This window comes from Nomascus leucogenys, chromosome 17 (assembly GCF_006542625.1).
Source record: "Nomascus leucogenys isolate Asia chromosome 17, Asia_NLE_v1, whole genome shotgun sequence".
In the NCBI taxonomy this organism is placed as follows: Eukaryota; Metazoa; Chordata; class Mammalia; order Primates; family Hylobatidae; genus Nomascus; species Nomascus leucogenys.
In genome coordinates, this window is record NC_044397.1 from 88,245,412 (window position 1) to 88,266,613 (window position 21,202).

General features: G+C 54.4%; 2 protein-coding genes and 1 pseudogene across 6 annotated transcripts in view; 2 read left to right on the forward strand and 1 right to left on the reverse strand.

The window, feature by feature from the left end:
• Positions 1-11,209, reverse strand: part of TRAPPC6A (trafficking protein particle complex 6A) — a 15,852-nt gene extending 4,643 nt beyond the window's left edge. For all 3 annotated transcript variants that reach the window (XR_004026362.1, XM_012496852.2, XM_003277573.4), the window contains exon 1: positions 11,093-11,209. Coding sequence is in view for 2 of the 3 variants with exons in the window: in XM_012496852.2 (XP_012352306.1) it covers positions 11,093-11,176 (84 nt within the window). In the remaining variant the exon portion in view is untranslated. The remainder of the gene's footprint in view (positions 1-11,092) is intronic.
• Positions 11,210-11,702: 493 nt separating this feature from the next.
• Positions 11,703-14,760, forward strand: BLOC1S3 (biogenesis of lysosomal organelles complex 1 subunit 3). Of its 2 annotated transcripts, XM_012496850.2 has the most exons (3): positions 11,703-11,789; positions 12,246-12,896; positions 14,231-14,760. In XM_012496850.2, the coding sequence occupies exon 2, from the start codon at positions 12,255-12,257 to the stop codon at positions 12,855-12,857; it is 603 nt and encodes a 200-aa protein (XP_012352304.1). In that variant the 5' UTR covers positions 11,703-11,789; positions 12,246-12,254; the 3' UTR covers positions 12,858-12,896; positions 14,231-14,760. The 2 variants fall into 2 exon arrangements, with proteins under 2 accessions (XP_012352304.1, XP_003277622.1); XM_003277574.4 differs by having other exon boundaries at positions 12,246-14,757.
• Positions 13,009-14,757, forward strand: LOC115830855 (annotated as a pseudogene). Its single transcript, XR_004026363.1, has one exon. The product of XR_004026363.1 is annotated as a zinc finger protein ENSP00000375192-like (transcript).
• Positions 14,761-21,202: the final 6,442 nt, after the last annotated feature.

A 21,202-nucleotide genomic window follows, 5' to 3' on the forward strand; every position in this document is an offset into this window, starting at 1 on the left:
TCTCAGAGAAAGCCTGGCAGAGCAGAAGTGGGGGAACAGAGGTGGCAGGTGTGGAGCCCTGAGCTGAAGGAAGCTCACCCTCCCGCTGGCTGCTCTCAGGAGCCTGCAGTCACCGGGTCTGAGCCCTGCAGCCCTCCCTCTCCTGCCCTTGACCCCCACCTTCCCTCGGGAATGGCAGCTACCGCCTCCTCCCTCCAGGGCTGCACCATCAATGCAGCCATCTGAATGGGGATGCGAATTCTCTGCTTGGCTCCAGCCCTGGAGAGGGTCTCCCAGCCTGGAGAGGGTGTCCGAGGAAGGCTTCTTGCAGCCTGCTGGCCCAGCTGCCTCCATCCCTCCCTCACCCTCTCCTCTGCCCCCAAGGACATTCGCTTTCCTTGGTCAGGAAGGCTCAGACTTCTGGGCCTTTGTACTGACTTCCTTCCCTCCCTCCCTCCCAGCTTGCGTCCCCAGCCCTGCCCACTGCGCACTGTCACTGGATGAGGACACAGCTCTCTGAAGGTGGGGACCCAGGCTGACCAATTCACATCCGGCCTTCAGCAGCCAACACAGAGCTTGGCATGTGGGTGGTGCTTAATAGACTGGCTGATGAGACAACGTGCATCAACAAGGGACACGGTAAGTCCTCACCTAATGCTGTCAACAGGCTCTTGGGAACTACAGCTTTAAGCAAAATGACATATGATGAAACCAATCTCACGCAGGTTAATTAACATAAACAAGAGTGAAGTTCCAATGCCATATTTCTGGTACAAACACATCACCAAACTTCTAAATAGGGATGAAAACACTTGAAATATTAAACACTGAAATAAATGTGAGCCATACATACATTTAAGAAAGATTAGGCTGGGCGCAATGGCTCAGTCCTGTAATCCCAGCACTTTGGGAGATCAGAGTTTCGCTCTTGTTGCCCAGGCTGGAGTGCAGTGGTGCAATCTCGGCTCACCGCAACCTCCGCCTCCCAGGTTCAAGCGATTCTCCTGCCTCAGCCTCCCGAGTAGCTGGGATTACAGGCATGCGCCACCACGCCTGGCTAATTCTGTATTTTTAGTAGAGACGGGGTTTCTTCTCTTTTGGTCAGGCTGGTCTCGAACTCCGGACCTCAGGTGATCTGCCTGCCTTGGCCTCCCAAAGTGCTGGGATTACAGGCGTGGGCCACCGCGCCCAGCTGAGTCCAGGAGTTCGAGTCCAGCCTGGACGACATGGCAAAACCCCTTCTCTACAAAAAATATAAAAGTTAGCCAGGTGTGGTGGCATGCACCCGTGACCTAGCTACTTGGGAAGCTGAGGCAGGAGGATCGTCTGAGCCCAGGAGGTCGTGACTACAGTGAGCCATGATCATGCCACTGCACTGCAGCCCAGGCAACAGAGCAAGACCCTGTCTTAAAAAATAAATAAAAAAAAAACCAGTAAGACATTTACTCGCTTCCTCCAGCTCAGGGTCCTGGGTGGCCAGAGCCCGTCCTGGCAGTGCCAAAAGCAGGAATGGACCCTGGACAGGATGCCATCCCATCACAGGGTGCACACAGGCCCACACTCACTCATGCTGGGCCCACAGAGACCCGGGAGCTCATGCAGCAGACACATCCCAAGGATGCACAAGGAAAGGAGAGCCCAGAGGAACCTGCACCAGCACAGGGGGAACCCACAACCACCACCCAGACAGTGGTCCTGGGAATCAATATTTTTTCCTCATCAATGTCACAACAAAATGTTATTCCAGGACCAGCATAGTGTGTGGCAGGTGTTTTCTACAGCCCTCTTGTTTTACCTTTCCAGCCTCACATGAGGCTGTAATTCCAGGTGGAAACTGGGGCTCCAAGGTTAAGAAGAACCTGTCCAAGGCACCCTCAGCACAGAGCTGTCTTTCACACCCCAGCAGGTCCAGATAGGAGGGTGGGTGGGGTGACAGCTGTGGCTGTTGAGGGCCTCACGGAGGTGGGGAGCGCTGGGAATGGCGGGGGAGCCTGAGCTGAGGTCGCCCATATCTGAAGCCAAGGTGGCCCCTTCCTCTGCCTGGCCCCTTGCCAGGCCTCACCCTCGCGGGTGATGACACGGCTTCCTGTTGCACTGGCTCCCTCTGGTGTCACCATCTACTTTCCTCTGGTGTCCTCAGGCACAGCAGGGCCGGCCACACAGCAGAGGCTCAGGGAAGGGGCCAATGACTGCAGGAGACGGGCAGGTGTGTGTGAGAGACAGAGTGGGAAGAGACCCCTGCCCGTGGGTCCTTCACGGCAGCACTACCAGCGGCACAGGTGCAGTGCCACCGCCCGGGTCCAGATCTGCCCCAGCACTTACCAGGTGTGGGACCTGGGCCAATGGCTGAATGTCTCTGCCTCAGTTTCCTCATGTAAAAAAGAGGGTAATTTTGTTTGTTTTTGAGACAGGGTCTCATTCTGTCGCCCGGGCTGGAGTGCAATGGCACAATCTCGGCTCACTGCAGCCTCTACCTCCTGGGTTCAGGTGATCCTCCTACCTCCGCCTCCCAAGTAGCTGGGACTACAGGTGTGAGCCACTGCGTCCAGCCCAAAGGAGGGGAATATTAATGGCAGCTACCTCCGGAATCCTCACAAGGAGTAAGGGTTGGTAAAGGCAACCTGAGTACTTCAAGGCAGTTCTGAGAGCCTTACTTATTGTCATTCACAGCCTCCACATCTGTCAAACAAGGAGACAGCCCCGGCCAATGAGGGATGAAGCCCTTGGCTGGAGGAAAACCACAGGAAGAAAGGGGGTCTGTTCTGTGGGCTCCTGTAGCCAGCACCTAGAACAGCCAGGGTGCGAGCTCGCTGCCTGGTGGCTGCAGCTCCTGTGTCACCTCCCCCTACAGCGAAGCTCCTGGAGGCAGGGCCCAGGCTGCACTCTGATGGAACACATCTGTGTCCCTGCTTGTTAAGGGCTCCTTTATGTCCCTCCCTCGTTCATGCCACAAACATTTCCTAGTGTCCTCCAGGAGCTCACCTACCGTGCCTGGCGGGGTTGACAGGTGCCCAGATGATGCCAACTGACAATCTGGGAAGGGCTGGGAGACTTGAGTGCAAGGGGCCCGGGCAGTACAGTACAGAGCCTGCCCTCCAGGAGGGGGCGGGAGGTGGGAGGTATTCCAAGCAAAGGGCATGTGCCAAGGCAGGGGTGAGAGGCGGGGAAGGTAAGGGGCCCTCAGAGTGGGCTGCAGAGGGGGCATTTTCCCCTGCAGGCAAGTGCAGCCAACCCGAGGGTCAACGCAGGCCACGCTGCCTGAATGCCAGCCACAGTGGGCCACAGACTCAGTCCCTGCCTTGCTGGAGCTGGCGTTTCACCCAGGGAATGGGCAAAGGTGTAATGGCCAGCTTCACTATGCTCACAGCGACTGCCAAGAGGGAGGCAGGTGTGCTGTGAGGGTGCACTCCCACCCCTAGGAAGCACCCCGACTGAGCTGAGCCGGAGGGAAGAGGAGGAGTTCCACAGCAGGAGTGGGCTATGAAGGCACACCAGGCCCAGGTCACAGCCAGGATGGCAGCCCCCGGAAGGGTGAGTCGGGGTAGAGAGTCAGCAGGGTCCATCAGCCAGGCCAGGAGCGTGGAGTCTGAAGGGGTTCCAGCAAGTTCGGCTTTTCCCTTCATGAACTTCACACTGCCTGGGTTTGAATCTCGGCCCCGCCACTCACTGGCTCTGTGACCTTGGGCAGATTATCCAACCATCCCATGCCTCAGTTTCCCCACATGTGCCACGGGGCTAATGGCAGTACCTGCTCACAGTGGTGGTGTGACTGGCAGGTGGCGACAGCTGGATATATGGCTGTGTGACTGCTGGCCCCACTGTACCCAGCCCTGGACAGGGGCCATTCAGATCCCTGCTGAACTGAAAAGGGATGTGGGGAATCACGGCAAAAGGGAGGGGCCGAGGAGGAGCAGGAGACAGGGAAGAAAGGGCGGAGGAGGAAGGGAGAAGCCTCCACCCACCTCATCACAGCGAGACTTGGTGGTGTCCATGCCCATGTCACTGCAAAAGCTCTTCAGAGGTTGGGGGTTTATCTTTCTTAAAAACAGAAGGCGCTGGGTGCAGGGGCTCTTGCCTGTAATCCCAGCACTTTGGGAGGCCAAGGCGGGAGGATCACTTGAGGTTAGGAATTTGAGACCAGCCTGGCCAACATGCCAAAAACCCTGTCTTTACTGAAAATACAAAAATTAGCCGGGCGTGGTGGCGCACGCCTGTAATCCCAGCTATTCAGGAGGCTGAGCCACCAGGATCGCCTGAACCCGGGAGGCAGAGGTTTCAGTGAGCTGAGATCACGCCACTGCACTCCAGCCTGGGCAACAGAGGAAGACTGAGTCTCAAACAAAACCAAACGAAACAAAACAGAAGGGCTGGCCAGACAGAGACGCTCCCATTCATAGGAATCTGCCAGAGCCCAGCCCAGAGCCAGAGCATTTCTGGGGCTCCCCACGCCTGCCTCTGCTGAGTTTATACACAGACTGGATGAAAGGAAAGGCGGAAGGGAAGTCTTATCAGTGTCGATGCTAATGACATCCACCACACAGGAAGGATCAATCACACACAAAGCAGAGTTCCTGGAAATGAACAAATATGGTGGCCAAATCAACACTTTTTAACAAGGGAACTGAATAACAGAGAAACTTGTAAGACAGGTAACACATCCCAGAAGAAAAACAGGAGGGAGGAAAAAATGAGAGAAAAGCTACAAGATGCTTGGAAGAGATGCAGGAAGTCTAATATTCCCTGCGGTGCCTACAGGACATACAGGGAACGATGCAGGAGAAGAAATCATCATCGAGATCACAGGAGAAAAATGTCCTGAGTTAAAGCAAGATCCACACGTCCACACTGAAGCCAAGGGGTGAGCTCCAAGGAGGATGAATGGAAAACGCAAATCAAAGCCCTTCAGACATTTGGGAACGTGGAAAGAACAATCTGCCCTGAAGCAGGAGGGAGGCGGGTGGGGGCCGTGTGCTCCACCCCTTCCTGTCTCTTGTGTCTGCCCTACCCCTCGATTGTTTTCGAGGCACCTGCTAGCTCCTGGGCAGAGGCTGACCCTATTCAACGCCCACCTGCTGAGCCACTCTGTGCCAGGCCCAGGGGTGTGGTCGGGAACCCAGGGAAGGAGCAGCCCTGTTTAAGAAAAGCACACAGAGAGAAGTGCTGGCACACCGACGGGTGAGGGGTGGGTATGAGAAGCCTGCAGGACTTCCCTGCTGTCGCCCTCAACTCTCCTCCCTCGTCCAGCAAGGCGTCCTGAGCAAGTCCAGATCCTGACTCTGCCCACTCAGAACTCCCCATCCTGTCCCCTGGCCCAGCCTGGAAGGTTTAGCCTGCCATAGCCTCTGCCCTAAGCTCCTGCAGCAGCGGGGCCCTTGCCAGGCCAGTCTCCATCCAGTCCATTCCTGTGGCCAGGGAGGCATTTCTAGAATGTAAATCTGAGCCAGGCGCACCTCGGTTTAAACCCGGCTATGGCTCCCACTGCCTTCGGGATGGAGCCCCAGTTCCCAGGAGGGCCTCGCTGGAGCTCCCAGCCTCAGATGCTCAGCACGGCATTCCAGACAGGGACCTATCTGACAGCTGCTCCGCCTACCCCACGCCCTCCTCAGATAAGGGGCTGCCCAAGTGGTGTGGATGGAGGCCTGGCCCAGCAGGGCTGTTCTCGGGGCGCCTCGGGCCTGGTCTCAGACAGTGGGTAACAGTGCCTTAGTTCTTTACTACATGCACTCAGGGGAATCCTCTCTTTGCCCAAAGGCTTCCCTTGTCTTCAAAGCCTCCGAGGTAGAAAAGCCACGGCCGCTTCCTCCAAGGGCTTCTCCTGCTTAGAGAACAAAGGCCTTCCTGGCCCCTCTGGCTGGTCCTCCAGTTCACAACCTGTGACAGCCCAGGAGAATGGCCACAAATAACCACCGTACCAGGCAGGATAGGAGGTCACAAAAGCCCTACACACTGGCTGTGACTCCTGGGCACCTGTGCTGTGGGGACGGGGATGAAGGAGCCACCATCCCTGTCCTCAGGGAGCTCTGCAGCTGGTGGGAAAGGTGGCCTGCGCTACCCAGAAGCCCTGGGGCCAGAAGCCTGAGTTCTGATTTTGCCTTTGAGTCTTGCTGAACGGCCTCAGGAAATCCCTTCCTCTCCCAAGCACAGGGTCCCTCCTCTGTGAATCAGGAGGGCTGTCCGGAGGACTAAATGCAGTCAACACTGTGCAAGTACTGCACAGACGCCCTCAGGAAACGGGAGGTTCAGAGGAACCCTTTTGGGACAAAGAGAAGGAATGGAGAGAGGAGGTGGGGCCAATAAAGAGAAAGGACTGAGGAAATGAAGCCGTTTCTCATGACAGGCCCCCTGAAAAACAGGGCTCCCCAGGAGGAAGGAGTGCGGGGAAACGATGGAGTTCTCGCCCCTGGCGCACCGAGAGCCACCTGGGAGCTTTCTGAGGCCTGACACTCAGGCCTCACCCCAACTGAGTTCGTCGGAGTCTCTGGTGTGGGACTCCAGCATCGGAATGTAGTGGCAGCTGGGTAGGGAACCCCTGCCCAAGGTCCCAGGCACATTCGTGTGCTCTGAAAGGCTGGTGGTGAGCAGAGCTGAGTAAGCCAGTTTCCCACATAAACCCATTAAAATCCCTCCCAGGGCAAATGCTGGGAAATGCCAGTGAGAGTTTACAGCACAGGCTTTGGAAGTGGGAGGCCTGGTCACGCTCCTGACTCTGCCACTTGAGAGCAAGGAACTCCGTCCATCAAAGCCTCCGCCGCCTCACATGTAAATCGGGGAGGACCATGCCAACCTCTCTGAGTCGTCAGAAGATCAAATGAAATCAAGAGTGAGAAGCCATGAGTGCACACAGGAAGCACTCATATGAGGGAAGGGAGGGAACAGCTAGCACTGCTCATAAGCCAAATGAATCCCAGTCCCCACCCATCCCCACCTGCCACGGCACAGGCTCTGCATTCACCTCCTCAACACGTCCATGCTGAGGACCCACTACGAGCCAGGACATACAGTGGTCGTCAATACACACCCAGGCCCATCCCACACAAAGTACACTCTGGCCGGGGGAGACGCATGTGAATCGAAGGATCACACGGATACACAATTCAGATGCATCCTGGCAGGGCATGGTGGCTCACACCTGTAATCCCAGGTGTGAGTTTTTGGGAGGCTGAGGCCAGAGGATCGCTTGAGCCCAGGAGTTCAAGGTCAGCCTGGGCAACATTGTGAGAACCCATCTCTACAAAAAATTAAAAAATTAGCAGGGCATGGTGGTGTGCACCTGTACTCCTAGCTACTCAGGAGGCTGAGGTGGGAGGATCACTTGAGCCCAGGAGTGTGAGGCTCCAGTGAACTATGATCATGCTACTGTACTCCAGCTTGGGTGACAGAGCAAGACTCTCTTTAAAAAAAAAAAAAAAAAATTGCCAGGCGCGGTGGCTCACATCTGTAATCCCAGCACTTTGGGAGGCCGAGGTGGGCAGATTACAAGGTCAGGAGATCGAGACCATCATGGCTAACACGGTGAAAGTCTGTCTCTACTAAAAATACAAAAAATTAGCCGGGCGTGGTGGTGGTCACCTGTAGTCCCAGCTACTCGGGAGGCTGAGGCAGGAGAATGGCGTGAACCCGGGAGGCGGAGCTTGCAGTGAGCTGAGATCGCGCCACTGCACTCCAGCCTGGGCGACAGAGCGAGACTCCGTCTCAAAAAAAAAAAAAAATCAAATACATCCTTATTGAGTATGATGAAGCCTACCAAGAAAAAAGTGGGAGAGGGAGACCAGGAGAATGTATAAAGGAGATCCAAATTTGACTGGGGGCTCAGGGAAGACATCCCTGAGGAAGGGATTGTTACACTAAGATCTGAAGGATTAATAGTTGTTAGCATGGTGAAGATGTGACAGGTGGAATGGGCTGGGAGAAGGGAGCAGGCTCATTTCACAGGAGAAGAGCGAAAAGTACTGGACCAGGGCAGAGGAGGGGCCATGTGGGAAAGGTATTTAGACCGACTGGGCAGAGCCTGGGGGAGGGCTGCAGGTGAGGGAGACAAGGCAGGTGTCCGGACTCCAGGGTTTCTGGTTTGAAAGCCAGGAAGGATGTGGAGTGTTAAGACACTATTACCCGCCCCCAGGCTGATGCATACTCCGTGGGCCATGCTGTATCTTCCTCATAGCAGTTACACAATGTACCAGATACTTTACTCATTTACTTGTCTGTCTCCTCCAATGATGACAAAGCTCCAAGAGGGCAACATTTTTGATGGTTCACTGAGTAATCTCCATGTTTTTTTAGAGACAGGGTCTCACTCTGTCACCCAGGCTGGAATGCAGTGGCACGATCATAGCTCACTGCAGCCTTGAACTCCTGGGCCCCGGCGATCCTTCCACCTCAGCCTCTCGAGTTGCTGGTAGTATAGGCAAATGTCATCACGCCCAGCTAATTTTAAAAATTTCTTGGCTGGGCGCAGTGGCTCACACCTGTAATCCCAGCACTTTGGGAGCCCGAGGCGGGCAGATCACGAAGTCAGATCAAAACCATCCTGGCTAACATGGTGAAATCCCCTCTCTACTAAAAATACAAAAAAAAAACAAAAAAATTAGCCGGGTGTGATGGCAGGCACCTGTAGTCCCAACTACTTGGGAGGCTGCGGCAGGAGAACGGCATGAACCCAGGAGGCGGAGCTTGCAGCGGGCCAAGATTGTGCCACTGCACTCCAGTCTGGGCGACAGAGCAAGACTCTGTCTCAAAAATAAATAAATAAATAAAAATAAAAATTTCTTTTACAGGTGGGGTCTTGCTATGTTGCCCAGGCTAGTCTTGAATGCTGGGCCTCAAGTGATCCTCCCACCTCTGCTTCCTGAGTACCTGGGATTACAGGTACAAGCCGCCACACCTGGCTAAATGCATTTTTGATTTATGATGTTATCAACTTATGACAGGTTTATATCTGTATATTGAGATGGTAACAAGCAACATCCTCCCTGGGGCTTCTAATCCTGGAAGGAAACCAGAGCCAATAAAAATGTCTTACATGGCCGGGCGCGGTGGCTCACGCCTGTAATCCCAGCACTTTTGGAGGCGGAGGCGGGTGGATCACGAGGTCAGGAGTTCGAGACCAGCCTGGCCAAGATGGTGAAACCCCGTATCTACTAAAAATTAAAAAAAAAATTGGCCGGGCGCAGTGGCTCACGCTTGTAACCCTAGCACTTTGGGAGGCCAAGATGGGCAGATCATGAGGTCAGGAGATGGAGACCATCCTGGCTAACACAGTGAAACCCCGTCTCTACTTAAAAAAAAAAAAAAAAAAATTAGCCAGGCATGGTGGCGGGCGCCTGTAGTCCCAGCTACTCGGGAGGCTGAGGCAGGAGAATGGCGTGAACCAGGGAGGCAGAGCTTGCAGTGAGCCGAAATTGCATCACTGCACTCCAGCCTGGGTGACAGAGCGAGACTCTGTCTCAAAAAGAGAAAAAAAAAAATTAGCTGGGCGTGAGCCTTCGAGGCGGAGGTTGCAGGGAGCCAACACTGCGACACTACACTCCAGCCTGGGTGACAGAGTGAGACCCCCATCTCAAAAAAAAAACAAGGATGGCCACAGTGGCTCATGCCTGTAATCCCAGCGCTTTGGGAGGCCAAGGCAGGCAGATCACCTGAGGTCAGGAGTTCGAGACCAGCCTGACCAACATGGAGAAATCACATCTCTACTAAACATACAAAATTGGCCGGGCGTGGTGGCACATGCCTTCAATCCCGGCTACTCCAGAGGCTGAGGCAGGAGAATCACTTCAACCCAGGAGGTGGAGGCTGCGGTGAGCTAAGATTGTGCCATTGCACTCTAGCCTGGGCAACAAGAGCAAAACTGTCTCAAAAACGAAAACAAAAACAAAAACAGGCCAGGTGCCCTAGCTCACGCCTATAATCCCAGCACTTTGGGAGGCCAAGGCATGCGGATCACCTGGGGTCGGGTGTTCCGAGACCAGCCTGGCCAACATGGCAAAAACCCATTTCTACTAAAAATACAAAAATTAGCCAGTCGTGGTGGCGCCAGCAGCGCTTGTGGTCCAAGCTACTTGGGAGGCTGAGAAGTGGGATGATCGCTTGAGCCCAGGAGGTCGAGGCAGCAGTGAGCCATGACTGCATCAGTGCACTCCAGCCAGCCTGGGCGACCCAGCAGGACCGTCATGCGCAAGAACGCACACACACAGAGTCCTGGGCCAGTCGCGGTAGTTCACGCCTGTAATCCTAGCACTTTGGGAGGCCCAGGCGGGAGAATCACTTGAGCCTAGGGGTTCAAGACCAGCCTGGGCAACATGGCAAAACCCCCTCTTTTTTTTTTTTTTCCTGAGAAGAGTCTCACTCTGTTGCCTAGGCTGGAGTGCAATGGCACAATCTTGGCTCACTGCAACCTCCACCTCCCAGGTTCAAGCCATTCTCCTGTCTCAGCCTCCCAAGTAGCTAGGATTACAGGTACCCGCCATCATGCACGCCTAGTAGACACGGGGGGTTCACCATGTTGGCCAGGCTGGTCTTCAACTCCTGACCTCAGGTGATCCGACGGCCTCGGCCTCCCTAAGTGCTGGGATTACAGGCGTGAGCTACAGCGCCCAACCGGCATATTTCAGTTTATTATTTGACTCCTCGAGTGAAATGTAAGCTTCACGAGGACAGGGATTCTGTCTTAGAACGGTGCCTGGAATACAACAGACGCCAATAAGTAGGTGTCGAATGAATAAATGTCCCACGCTGAGGCTTAGGTACGTTATGATGCTCGATTTACAAAAGAGAAAACTAGGACACACAAAGATTAAGTCATTGGGTCGCACACCTAGTGAGTGGCGGAGGAGAGTCCTCAGCACACGCCCAATAACAGCATTATTATGATTACTAGCCGCTTACTCAGGCCTTGAGCTAAGCGCTTTACCCTGAATCATCGCGCTCAATTTAACAATAACCCCAAGCCGGCACCGTCGCGAACGCCACTTTCCAGAGGAGGAAGCCAGCGCCAGACGTTGCCCTGCAAGGCCGGGGCTGGGCCGGGTTCGAACCCGGACGCCTGACGCGCCCTCCGTTCTCCCCGAGGCGTTACCTTGGTGGCCCCCGCTTCCTCCCCACGGGGCCCGGCGCTCACCCCCGGGCCGGTATCGGGGTCGTGAGCCCACAGCTCCGCCACCATCTCCGTGTGAAGAAACTCGAACAGCACAGTATCCGCCATGCACCCCCCTCGCGCGCCTAAAGATGCGCCCAGCGCTTCCCGCTCTCATTGGCCATGGTTGGTAAGCCACGCCTCTTGCGTCACGGCGCGAGCCCTCCTATTCCCGCTTCCATTGGTGTATTAGACTATCCCCGCCTCCCCGCCTCGGGCTCATGTGGTGTGCGCGTGAGTCTGGGACACTAGGGGGCAGGCCTACGCCTTCTCTGGTCACGCGTGACAACATCTTCTGCCCTTACTGCCGTCCCTTCCCTATTTCCGGGTTCTCGAGCATTCCTATTGGCCAAATTACTGGTTACACGTGACATACTCGGCTTTTAAAATCCCTATTTGTCCACTCCAGACTTTCCTCGTCGCACAACCTGGAAGAGCCGGCCCAGCCGCTTCTCTATTGGCGGTTCCTCCATTCATGTGACTCTTCTGCACACGCCCTCAAAGCTGATGCTGAGAACTTGCTTCCTGATTGGTAGCCGAGCGAATCCACGTGACTTGGCCGCTAATGCCCGCCCAACCCGCTCCCCTATTGGTTGAGAACGCAGCCCTTCAGCTGCCACGGTGAGAACGCAGCACTCGGGCTACGAAGCGGATCTCGCAGGCTCGAAGCGTCAGCTGCCGGGTACGGTCTTTGGCGTTAGCGCTTCTCCTATCCCATGAGTGCCCCCAGCAGAGTCCAATCGGACTGTCATCCTTTCTGCGACTCTGGCGCTGGTCCCGAGAAGCTCACGGGCCCCTGTGCTTCCGGGTCTGAGATTGGCATGGTGGACCAGGTGGAGGGTGTGGCCTCTACTAGGAGGCAAATTCGTAAAGAGCTCGGCTTGGGACTCCGGGAACTCGGGCCCCAGATCCTTGATCGAGCTGGTCTTCAGTTTCCCCGTCTGTACGCTGAAGAGCCTGGGGTCCAGTAACCCCCATCGTCAACCAGTTTACAGAAGAGGAAACTGAGGCCCAGACGGGGAGCAGCTGACCCCAACTCGTTAAGACAATCAGCGAAGGGGCTGGGAATCCAGGACCTGCGCCTTTTACCCACCGCGGCGCCGGTCTCACGTGCAGTCCCTTCGCTCTTCTCCCCTAGTTCGGCGCCATGGCGTCCCAGGGTCGTCGGCGGAGGCCCCTGCGGAGGCCGGAGACGGTGGTGCCGGGGGAGGCGACCGAGACGGATTCCGAGCCTTCTGCGTCCTCGTCAGAGGAGGAGGAGCTGTACCTGGGTCCTTCGGGCCCGACGCGCGGCCGCCCCACGGGGCTGCGGGTGGCTGGGGAGGCCGCGGAGACCGACTCGGACCCGGAGCCGGAGCCGACGGCCGCGCCGAGGGACCTGCCTCCACTCGTGGTGCAGCGGGAATCGGCGGAGGAGGCCTGGGGTGCGGAGGAGGCCCCGGCGCCCGCCCCCGCGCGCTCGCTCCTGCAACTTCGGCTGGCTGAGAGCCAGGCGCGGCTGGACCACGACGTGGCGGCCGCCGTGAGCGGTGTGTACCGCCGTGCGGGCCGCGACGTGGCCGCCCTGGCTAGTAGGCTGGCGGCAGCCCAGGCGGCGGGGCTGGCGGCGGCCCACAGCGTGCGCCTGGCGCGCGGGGATCTTTGTGCGCTGGCCGAGCGTCTGGACATCGTGGCTGGCTGCCGTCTGCTGCCGGACATCCGCGGCGTGCCGGGGACCGAGCCTGAGCAAGACCCGGGGCCGCGGGCCTAGCCATGATTCTACTTCCCAGCTTGACTCTGCAATTTGGGGGTAGGGCTTGCTGCCTCTGGGACCTGACTCTGTCCCCTGTGTCTCTTATCACTCCCCACCCCCGCTCCCATCTTGCTGTCACTCATGGGGGCTAATCCGGTCCCCTTGGATAATGCTTTATATTGGATATAGTTCAGCCCCTACTGTGGAGACCAGGGTCCCACTACCCTTAGATCTGGTTCCTCCCCCGATCCTGACCCTGCCGCCTGGTTCTGAGCCTTCCCCTGGTGCTTGGCTCCAGCCTTTGATAAATAGTTGCTCCTTAATCTGTTTCCACCCTGGGGCTCACCTGTTTTTTTTTTTTTTTTTTTTTTTTTGAGACAGGGTGTCTTATCTGTCACCCAGGCTAGAGTTCAGTGGCAGGATTACCACTCATTGCAGCCTCGACCTCCTGGGCTCAAGTGATCCTCCCAGCTCAGCCTTCAAGAGTAGCTGGGACTGCAGACCTGCACCACCACGCCTAGTTGCCCGGTTAATTTTTTTCTGTCGGTTTGAAGAGGGGAGAAGGTCTCACTATGCTGCCCCGGCTTGTCTCAAACTCCCGGGCTCAAGCAATCCTCCCACCGTGGCATCCCAAAGTGCTGGGGTTACAGGTGTGAACCACCACACTGGGCTCTGCTCTGCCTTTCTGAGTTTGATTTCTGCTTATGGTGGGGGGGCTTGTTCCCGTTCTTCCCACAAGAACCCAGGATGTGGCACAGCTTCCCTGCCGTCTTCTTTCGCTCAGTTGGCTACGCCTCCCATCCTAGCTCCACTTTCAGAACTGCCTTCACCCTAGGCTGGGTCCTTGTTTTGTTTTTAGAGACAGGGTCTCACTCTGACGCCCAGGCTGGAGCACAGTGGCATGATCTCGGTTCACTGCCACCTCCACCTCCCGACTTCAAGCGATTCTCCTGCCTCAGCCGCCCGAGTAGCTAAGATTACAGGCATGCACCACCATGCCTGGCTAATTTTTATATTTTTAGTAGAGATGAGCTTCCACCTTGTTGGCCAGGCTGGTCTCGAACTCCTGGCCTCAGGTGATCCACCCGCCTCACCTCCCAAAGTGCTGGGATTACAGGCATGGGCCACTGCACCTGGCCAGCTGGGTCCTTGTTCTGCTGCCCAAGCTTGGCCCTGGTTCCGTGGGCTGGTTCTACTTTTTGTTCTCCCATCTTCTGCCTCCCACCTCCTCCCGCTTGAGCTTAGCCCCGCCCTCTCAGCCTGATTTCTGTTTCCCAAGTCCAGCTGTGTCGTAGGATAGGTTTTTTTGCTTCCTTTTACTGTCTCCATCCTGCTCACACGTCCCTGATCCTGGGGTCTGGGGACTCCCCATGGTTTCCTTCCTTCTGCAGGCCCAAAATGATGGCCCCTCTTAACCCAAGGCAGGGATCTTCCTCCCAACCCTCTGGACCAAGGTGGCATTTCCTGCACACCCCTCCAGGCCAAGATGATGCTCTCTCTCAACTCTCTAGGCCAAGGTGGCATCTCCTCCTGACTATCCAGACCTAAAGTGACACCCTCAGGCACTTCGGGCCCAATTCAGCCCTGCCCTGGTGCTTTGGGTGCCAGATGACAGCACTTTGCAGATAAGAACGATATGACATGTGTGGATTTCACTACATTTGGCTCCTGGATGCTATAAAAGGACTTGGATTTCTGACTTGGCTCAGGGACTGGGGTTAACAGTCTCTTTCTGCTCTTTCTCACCTGTGTTTTCTTCCGATTCCAGCTCTGGTCCCTCAGTCGCATTCATATTTACTCTCCTCTCCCAGCCTGATACCCCTGTCCCTTATCTCAACCCGAAGCCAAGATCTGAGCCCCCAAGATGGAGAATGGGGAGGAGGTTTTTATGGCGGACTGATTAAAACTCTTAAGCATTCACCCTTATGGTTAGTTCCTTTTGTCTCCCTATCTAAGCTAAGGGTGAGTTGGTTGATTTCTCTGAGAATGGGGGTCCCAAGACCTCCATGCCTGGCTTACAGAAGGTGAAGCTGTAGTTGGGAAAAAAGGGGCCCTAGATTTTTGCCCTCGTTCTGTATTTACTTGTATTTTATTAATTCAACACACACGTTTTGGGTACCTGACCTGTGCTGGGGCTAGGGGTATAGCACCCAGTCCCTGCCCTCACAGAGGTCACAGTCCAGTGGGAGAAACAGTAATAAGATGTTCTTACAGATAGTTGTAGTAATCATAATTTATAGTTTAATTTTTAAAAATAGAGACGATAGCCTGGCCAACATGCTGAAACCCCGTAGTTACTAAAAATACAAAAATTATGGGTGATGGCTCACGCCTGTAATCCTAGCATTTTGGGAGGCCGAGGCACGTGCTAGTAATCCCAGCCACTCAGGGAGCTGGGGCATGAGAATCGCTTGAACCCTGGAGGCGGAGGTTGACCCAAGATCGTGCCACTGTACTCCAGCCTGAGCGACAGAGCAAGACTCTGTCTCAAAAATAAGTAGGCCAGGCGCAGTTACGCATGTCTTTAATCCCAGCACTTTGGGAGATTGAGGTAGGCAGATCACCTGAGGTCAGGAGTTCTAGACCAGCCTGGCCAACATGGTGAAACTCTGTCTCCACTAAAAATACATTAGCCGGGTGTGGTGGCACATGCCTGTAATCCCAGCTACTCGGGAGGCTGAGGCAGGAGAATTGCTTGAGCCCAGGAGGTGGAGGTTGCAGTGAGCCGAGATCACACCACTGCACTCCAGCCTGGGTGAGAGACTCCATCTCAAAAATAAATAAAAAATAATTAATTTAAAAAAATAAAATAGAGACAAGCTCTCACAATGTTGCCCAGGTTGATCTTGAACTTCTGAGCTCAAGGGATTCTCCTGTCATGACCTCCCAAAGTGCTAAGATTACAGGCAGGAGCCACTGCACCCAGCCATAATTTATAATTTAGGTACAATTTTCTTGGCACCATGATTAGAGCCATGAAGAAGTAAAGGAGCTTTAGGAAGGTGGAGCGGGATCCATCTGACCTAATCTGGGCGGGAGAGAGGAAGTGATGAGTGGTGTTAGAGCTGAGCCCAGAAGGTGGAAGTAGGTGAAATGGAAGTAGGGTGAAGAGTTGCAGACAGGGAGAACAGCATATTCAAGGGCCCTGAGGCAGAAGGGAAAGGGACCATAACCTATTTAACAGAAGAAGATGATTTCTGCTCTCTACCTAGAGTGGAGAAGTGTGGGGGTGGTTGTGGGGCAGGGGATGCTGAGTGCAGTACCAGAAGGGGCCAGATAAAGGTGAGCTTTAAAAAAATTGTATTATTGGCTGTGCACAGTGGCTCACGCCTGTAATTCCAGCACTTTGGGAGGTCGAGGCGGGCAGATCACCTGAAGTCAGGAGTTCGAGACCAGCCTGGCCAACATGGTGAAACCCTGTCTCTACTGAAAATATAAAAATTAGGCATGGTGGCGCATGCCTGTAATCCCAGCTACTCGGGAGGCTGAGGCAGGAGAATCGCTTGAACCCAGGAGGCAGCAGTTGCAGTGAGCCAAGATTGCGCCACTGCACTCCAGCCCGGGAGACAGAGCAAGACTCTGTCTCAAAAAAAAAAAAAAAAAAAAAAAGTAGGTGTGGATCAGCATCTCCTCCCGCCAGCTCCTCTTCCACCCCTAGGGCGAGTGGATCACAATTCAAAGAGGATGATCTCCCAGGACTTCCCTTTCTTTTTCTCTTTCTTTCTTTCTTTTCTTTCTTTCCTCTTTTTTTTTGAGATGGAGTCTCGCTCTGTTGTCCAGGCTGGAGTGCATGGAGTGCAGTGGCGAGATCTCAGCTCACTGCAACCTCCGCCTCCCAGGTTTAAGCGATTCTCCTGCCTCAGCCTGAGTAGCTGGGATTATAGGCACGTGCCACCACGCCCAGCTAGTTTTTGTATTTTTTTTTTTTTTTTTTTTCAGTAGAGATGAGGTTTCACCATATTGGCCAGGCTGGTCTCAAACTCCTGAACTTGTGATCTGCCTGCCTCTGCCTCCCAAAGTGCTGGGATTACAGGCGTGAGCCACCACGCCTGGCCAGGACTTCCCTTTTCAATGAGTTTAGCGAGAGTCCCTGAGGAGCGGAGCTGCCTGGGAGAGTGGCAGCTTAGTGGTCTCATGGTGGACTTCCAGCCCTAGAGCACAGAGCTTCCCTCACTCCTTAAACTCCAGCGCACTAGCCAGGCCTGGCTTTCAGCCCCTTTCTTTCTTTTTCCCTCCTTCCTTCCTTCCTTCCTTCCTTCCTTCCTTCCTTCCTTCCGGTGGGGGTCTCACTATTTTGCACAGGCTGGTCTTGAACTCCTGGCCTCAGTGGATCTTCCCACCTCGGCATTGGCAGGGATGGGAATCTGATAGGAGAGGGTACAAGAGGGTGTAGAAGGAGAGCCAGAGGAGAACATCCTCTTTGCAATGTTGAGTGAAGGGGTGGGATGTTAAGAAATGGGGAAGTGGCAGTGCATGGTGGCTTACACCTGTAATCCCAGCACTTTGGGAGGCCAAGGTAAGAGCATCAATTGAGCCCAGGTGTTTGAGACCAGCCTGGGCAATATAGCAAGACCCTATCTCTACAAAAAATACAAAAACTAGCCTAGCGTGGTGGTGTGCGCCTGTGGTCCCAGCTACTCGTGAAGCTGAGATGGAAGAATTGCTTGAGCCCAGGAAGTTGAGGCTGCAGTGAGCCATGATTGTGCCATTGCACTCGAGCCTGGGCAACAGAGTGAGACCTTATCTCAAAAAAAGAAAGGGGGCCGGGTGCGGTGGCTCACGCCTGTAATCCCAGCAGTTTGGGAGGCTGAGGCAGGTGGATCACGAGGTCAGGAGATCAAGACCATCCTGGCTAACATGGTGAAACCCCATTTCTACTAAAAATACGAAAAGTTAGCTGGGCGCGGTGGTGGGCGCTTGTGGTCCAAGCTACTCGGGAGGCTGAGGCAGGAGAATGGCGTGAACCCCGGAGGTGGAGCATGCAGTGAGCCGAGATAGCGCCACTGCAGTCTGGCCTGGGTGAAAGAGCAAGACTCCGTCTCAAAAAAAAAAGGGAAGGGAGGGAGGGAGGGAAGGAGGGACGGATTGGGGAAGTACCTAGATGGGGAAGATGGGAGGAGTCATGGCATGTTTGTATGCTGCTGGGAATATTTCAGAAGAGGGAGAAGTCATGATACAGGGGAAAGATGGGAGAAAAGCCAGACCATTGTCCTGCAGTAGGTAAGAAGGGAGGAGGAGATAGCCCCCAAGGGGAAGGGCAACACTGGGGTAAGAGAGACTATTTGTGGCTAGTTGCAAGTCACTGGGTAGTGATGACCACTCTGGTCATCACTGCCTGGGGACTGGTCTGTCACCCCCACTGGACTGTTGGCCCCATGAGGACAGGGCTGAGCCTGTCTTGGCCAGTGCCAGCTAACCCAGGAAAACCACAGAGTAGATACTAGGCAAATTGTTTGTTGAATGAATGAATGGCCTTCACACCATCACACAGCATCAGCCTCTCAGATGCATGGAGCTGTTCAGACGTTCAGGCACAGCCTCCCTCCAAAGGTGATGGGCACTCGGTCCCACATAACACATCACCCTCAGATATGCACCGAAATGCTGATAACACCCACTCCACAAATATTTGCTAACCGCATTTCAAGGGGAAAGGCATTCAAGACAAAGAATAGCATGTGCAAAGACCCAGAGGCAGGACAATCCTGGGGGTGCTTGTTTGGGCGAGATGAATTGTCTGTTGTGCATGGACTGCTATAGAGGGGCCTTTGGCAGGAGGTAGAGCTGAAGACTCAGTCAAGAGCCAGGCCACACGGCCAGAATGAGGAGCAGGGCTTTGTCCCAAGGGCCCTGGGGAGCCAAGGCAAGTTCCAAGCAGGAGAGAGGCAGGGACGAGTTTGTGTTTTAGCAAGAGATACCTAGATGGGTCAGGTGTGGTGGCTCATGCCTGCAATCCCAGCCCTTTGGAGGCCAAGGCGGACAGATCACCTAAGGTCAGAAGTTCAAGACCAGCCTGGCCAACATGGTGAAACCCCCCCTCTACTGAAAATACAAAAATTAGCTGGGCATGGTGGTGTGCTCCTGTAATTCCAGCTACTCAGGAGGCTGAGGCAGGAGAATCACTTAAACCCGGGAGGCGGACATTGCAGTGAGCCGAGATCGCGCCACTGCACTCCAGCCTGGGCAACACAGCAAGACTCTGTCTAAAAAAAAAAAAAAAAAAGAAACCTCTGGCTACTGAGTGGAGGGTGCATGGGAGAGGGTGAGACTGGGTCTGTCCTGGTCACTCTGTGTCCCCAGCATCACTAGCAAAGAGCAGGTGCTCAGTAAACACATTTTGAACAAAGATATGAATGAAGGAAGTGACAAACAGTTGAATTATTGGACTTTTGTTGTCACTGAGAATAAAAGCCCAATCATATTATTATTATTATTATTATTTTAGAGATGGGGTCTCACTATGTTGCTCAGGCTGGTCTTAAACTCCTGGGCTCAAGCAATCCTCCTACCTCGGCCTCCTAAAGTGAGCCACCATGCCCAGCCTGTAATCCTAGTACTTTGGGAGGCTGAGGCAGGCAGATCACCTGAGGTCAGTAGTTCGAAACCAGCCTGGCCAACATGGCGAACCCCTGTCTCTACTAAAAATACAAAAATTAGCCCGGTGTGGTGGCACGCACCTGTAATCCCAGCTACTCAGGAGGTTGAGGCAGAATGATCACTTGAACCTGGGATGTGGAGGTTGCAGTGAGCAGAGATCATGCAACTACACTCCAGCCTGGGTGACAGAGTGAGACTCCGTCTCAACAACAACAACAAAGTGCGAGGATTACAGGCATGAGCCACCACACCCAGCCTCAACGCCACAGTCTTTACTGGGACATTGGAGGCCCTATGATCTGGTCCTGGGTCCATCTTGCTGCGCTCATAGACAACTGGCCACTTCACTGAGTAATACTGGACTCTGGGCTGTCCTCTAAGCTGCCAGACAGAGCCTTTGCAATTTTGTTTTTCTCTTGCACTCAGCTCTGTATGGGCAGTGCCTATAGCAGCATTGTATAACAGGCAGTCAGCAGGCAGTCACTATTTGTTGACTTAATGAATGAATCCCCTGCAGCTCCACTGGAGAGGTCTGAACATCATCCTCGTCAGTAGAAACCTGAGCTAGTTGGAGCAGGAGGCAAAGGAGATGGGTGGAGGCCAGGAGGACCAGGCTGGGAGAATTCCAGGATAGGGACTGGGACAGGGGTCAGGGTCAGGGTCAGGGGCTGGAGCTGATGTCCAGCCAAGAGCAGAATCTAGGATGGAACTGGGACAGGGATGGAGGGTGGGGCCATGGGAGGGACAGGGCCAGGGGCTAGGGAGGGGACACGATTGGGGGTGACCTCGGTCAAGGGCCTGACTCCCCAACACCTCTCTTTCCAGAGCGGCTTCAAAGCAGGACCACAGGGGTCATTGTGGCCAACTTCGCTGGAGGCTTGGAGATCTTTGGGGCCATTAAGGCAGAGCTGCAGGGCCTAGAGATTGAGATGCTGGGTATTTCCCCATACCTGCTTGGGGAGCCCCGCCAAGCTGCAGGCATCTCACACTGACCCAGGGCCCTTTGGGATCGCCCTCCATCTGGCCCTATCCGGTCTCCTTGGGGCTGTTGGGGTGACACAGCCTGTTCCCTCTCGCCCAGTGAACAATGTGGCATGCTGTATGCGCAGGGACGCTTGAGGAAGCCGCTCGACTGTGAGAATGTCGCCAGAGTGAAACCGAGTCCTAGCCCACCTGGCACCTCTTCCTCCAACTCTTTACTGCCCTCTGTTGGAAAACCCGCATAATATACCAAGGTAAAGTCCTCACTTGGTACCTGTGGGGGATTCCTTCCAGGACCCCCACTGATGCCCCAGACCCTAATACAATATGGCCTAGTATTTGCACATAACCTATGCATACCCTCCCGTGCACTTTATTTTATTTTAATTTTTTAATTTTTTGTGGGTGTGGGTACACAGTAGATGTATATATTTATGGGGTACATTATAAGATGTTTTGATACAGGCATGCAATATGGAATAATTACAACATAGAAAATGGGGTATCCACTCCCTCAAGCATTTACTCTTTGTGTTACAATCCAATTACACTTTTTTTTTTTTTTTTTTTTTTTTTTTTTGAGACAGAGCCTCACTCTGTCGCCCAGGCTGGAGTGCAGCAGCGCGATCTCAGCTCACTGCAACTTCTGCCTCCTGGGATCAAGCAGTTCTCCTGCCTTGGCCTCCTGAGTAGCTGGGATTACAAGTGTGTACCACTATGTCCGACTAATTTTTGTATTTTTAGTAGAGTCGAGGTTTCACCATATTGGCTAGGCTGGTCTCGAA

What these genes read in the sequence shown, in the direction of transcription:
- BLOC1S3 (XM_012496850.2), top strand. Translation starts at nt 12,255, where the DNA reads ATGGCGTCCCAGGGTCGTCGGCGGAGGCCCCTGCGGAGGCCGGAGACG.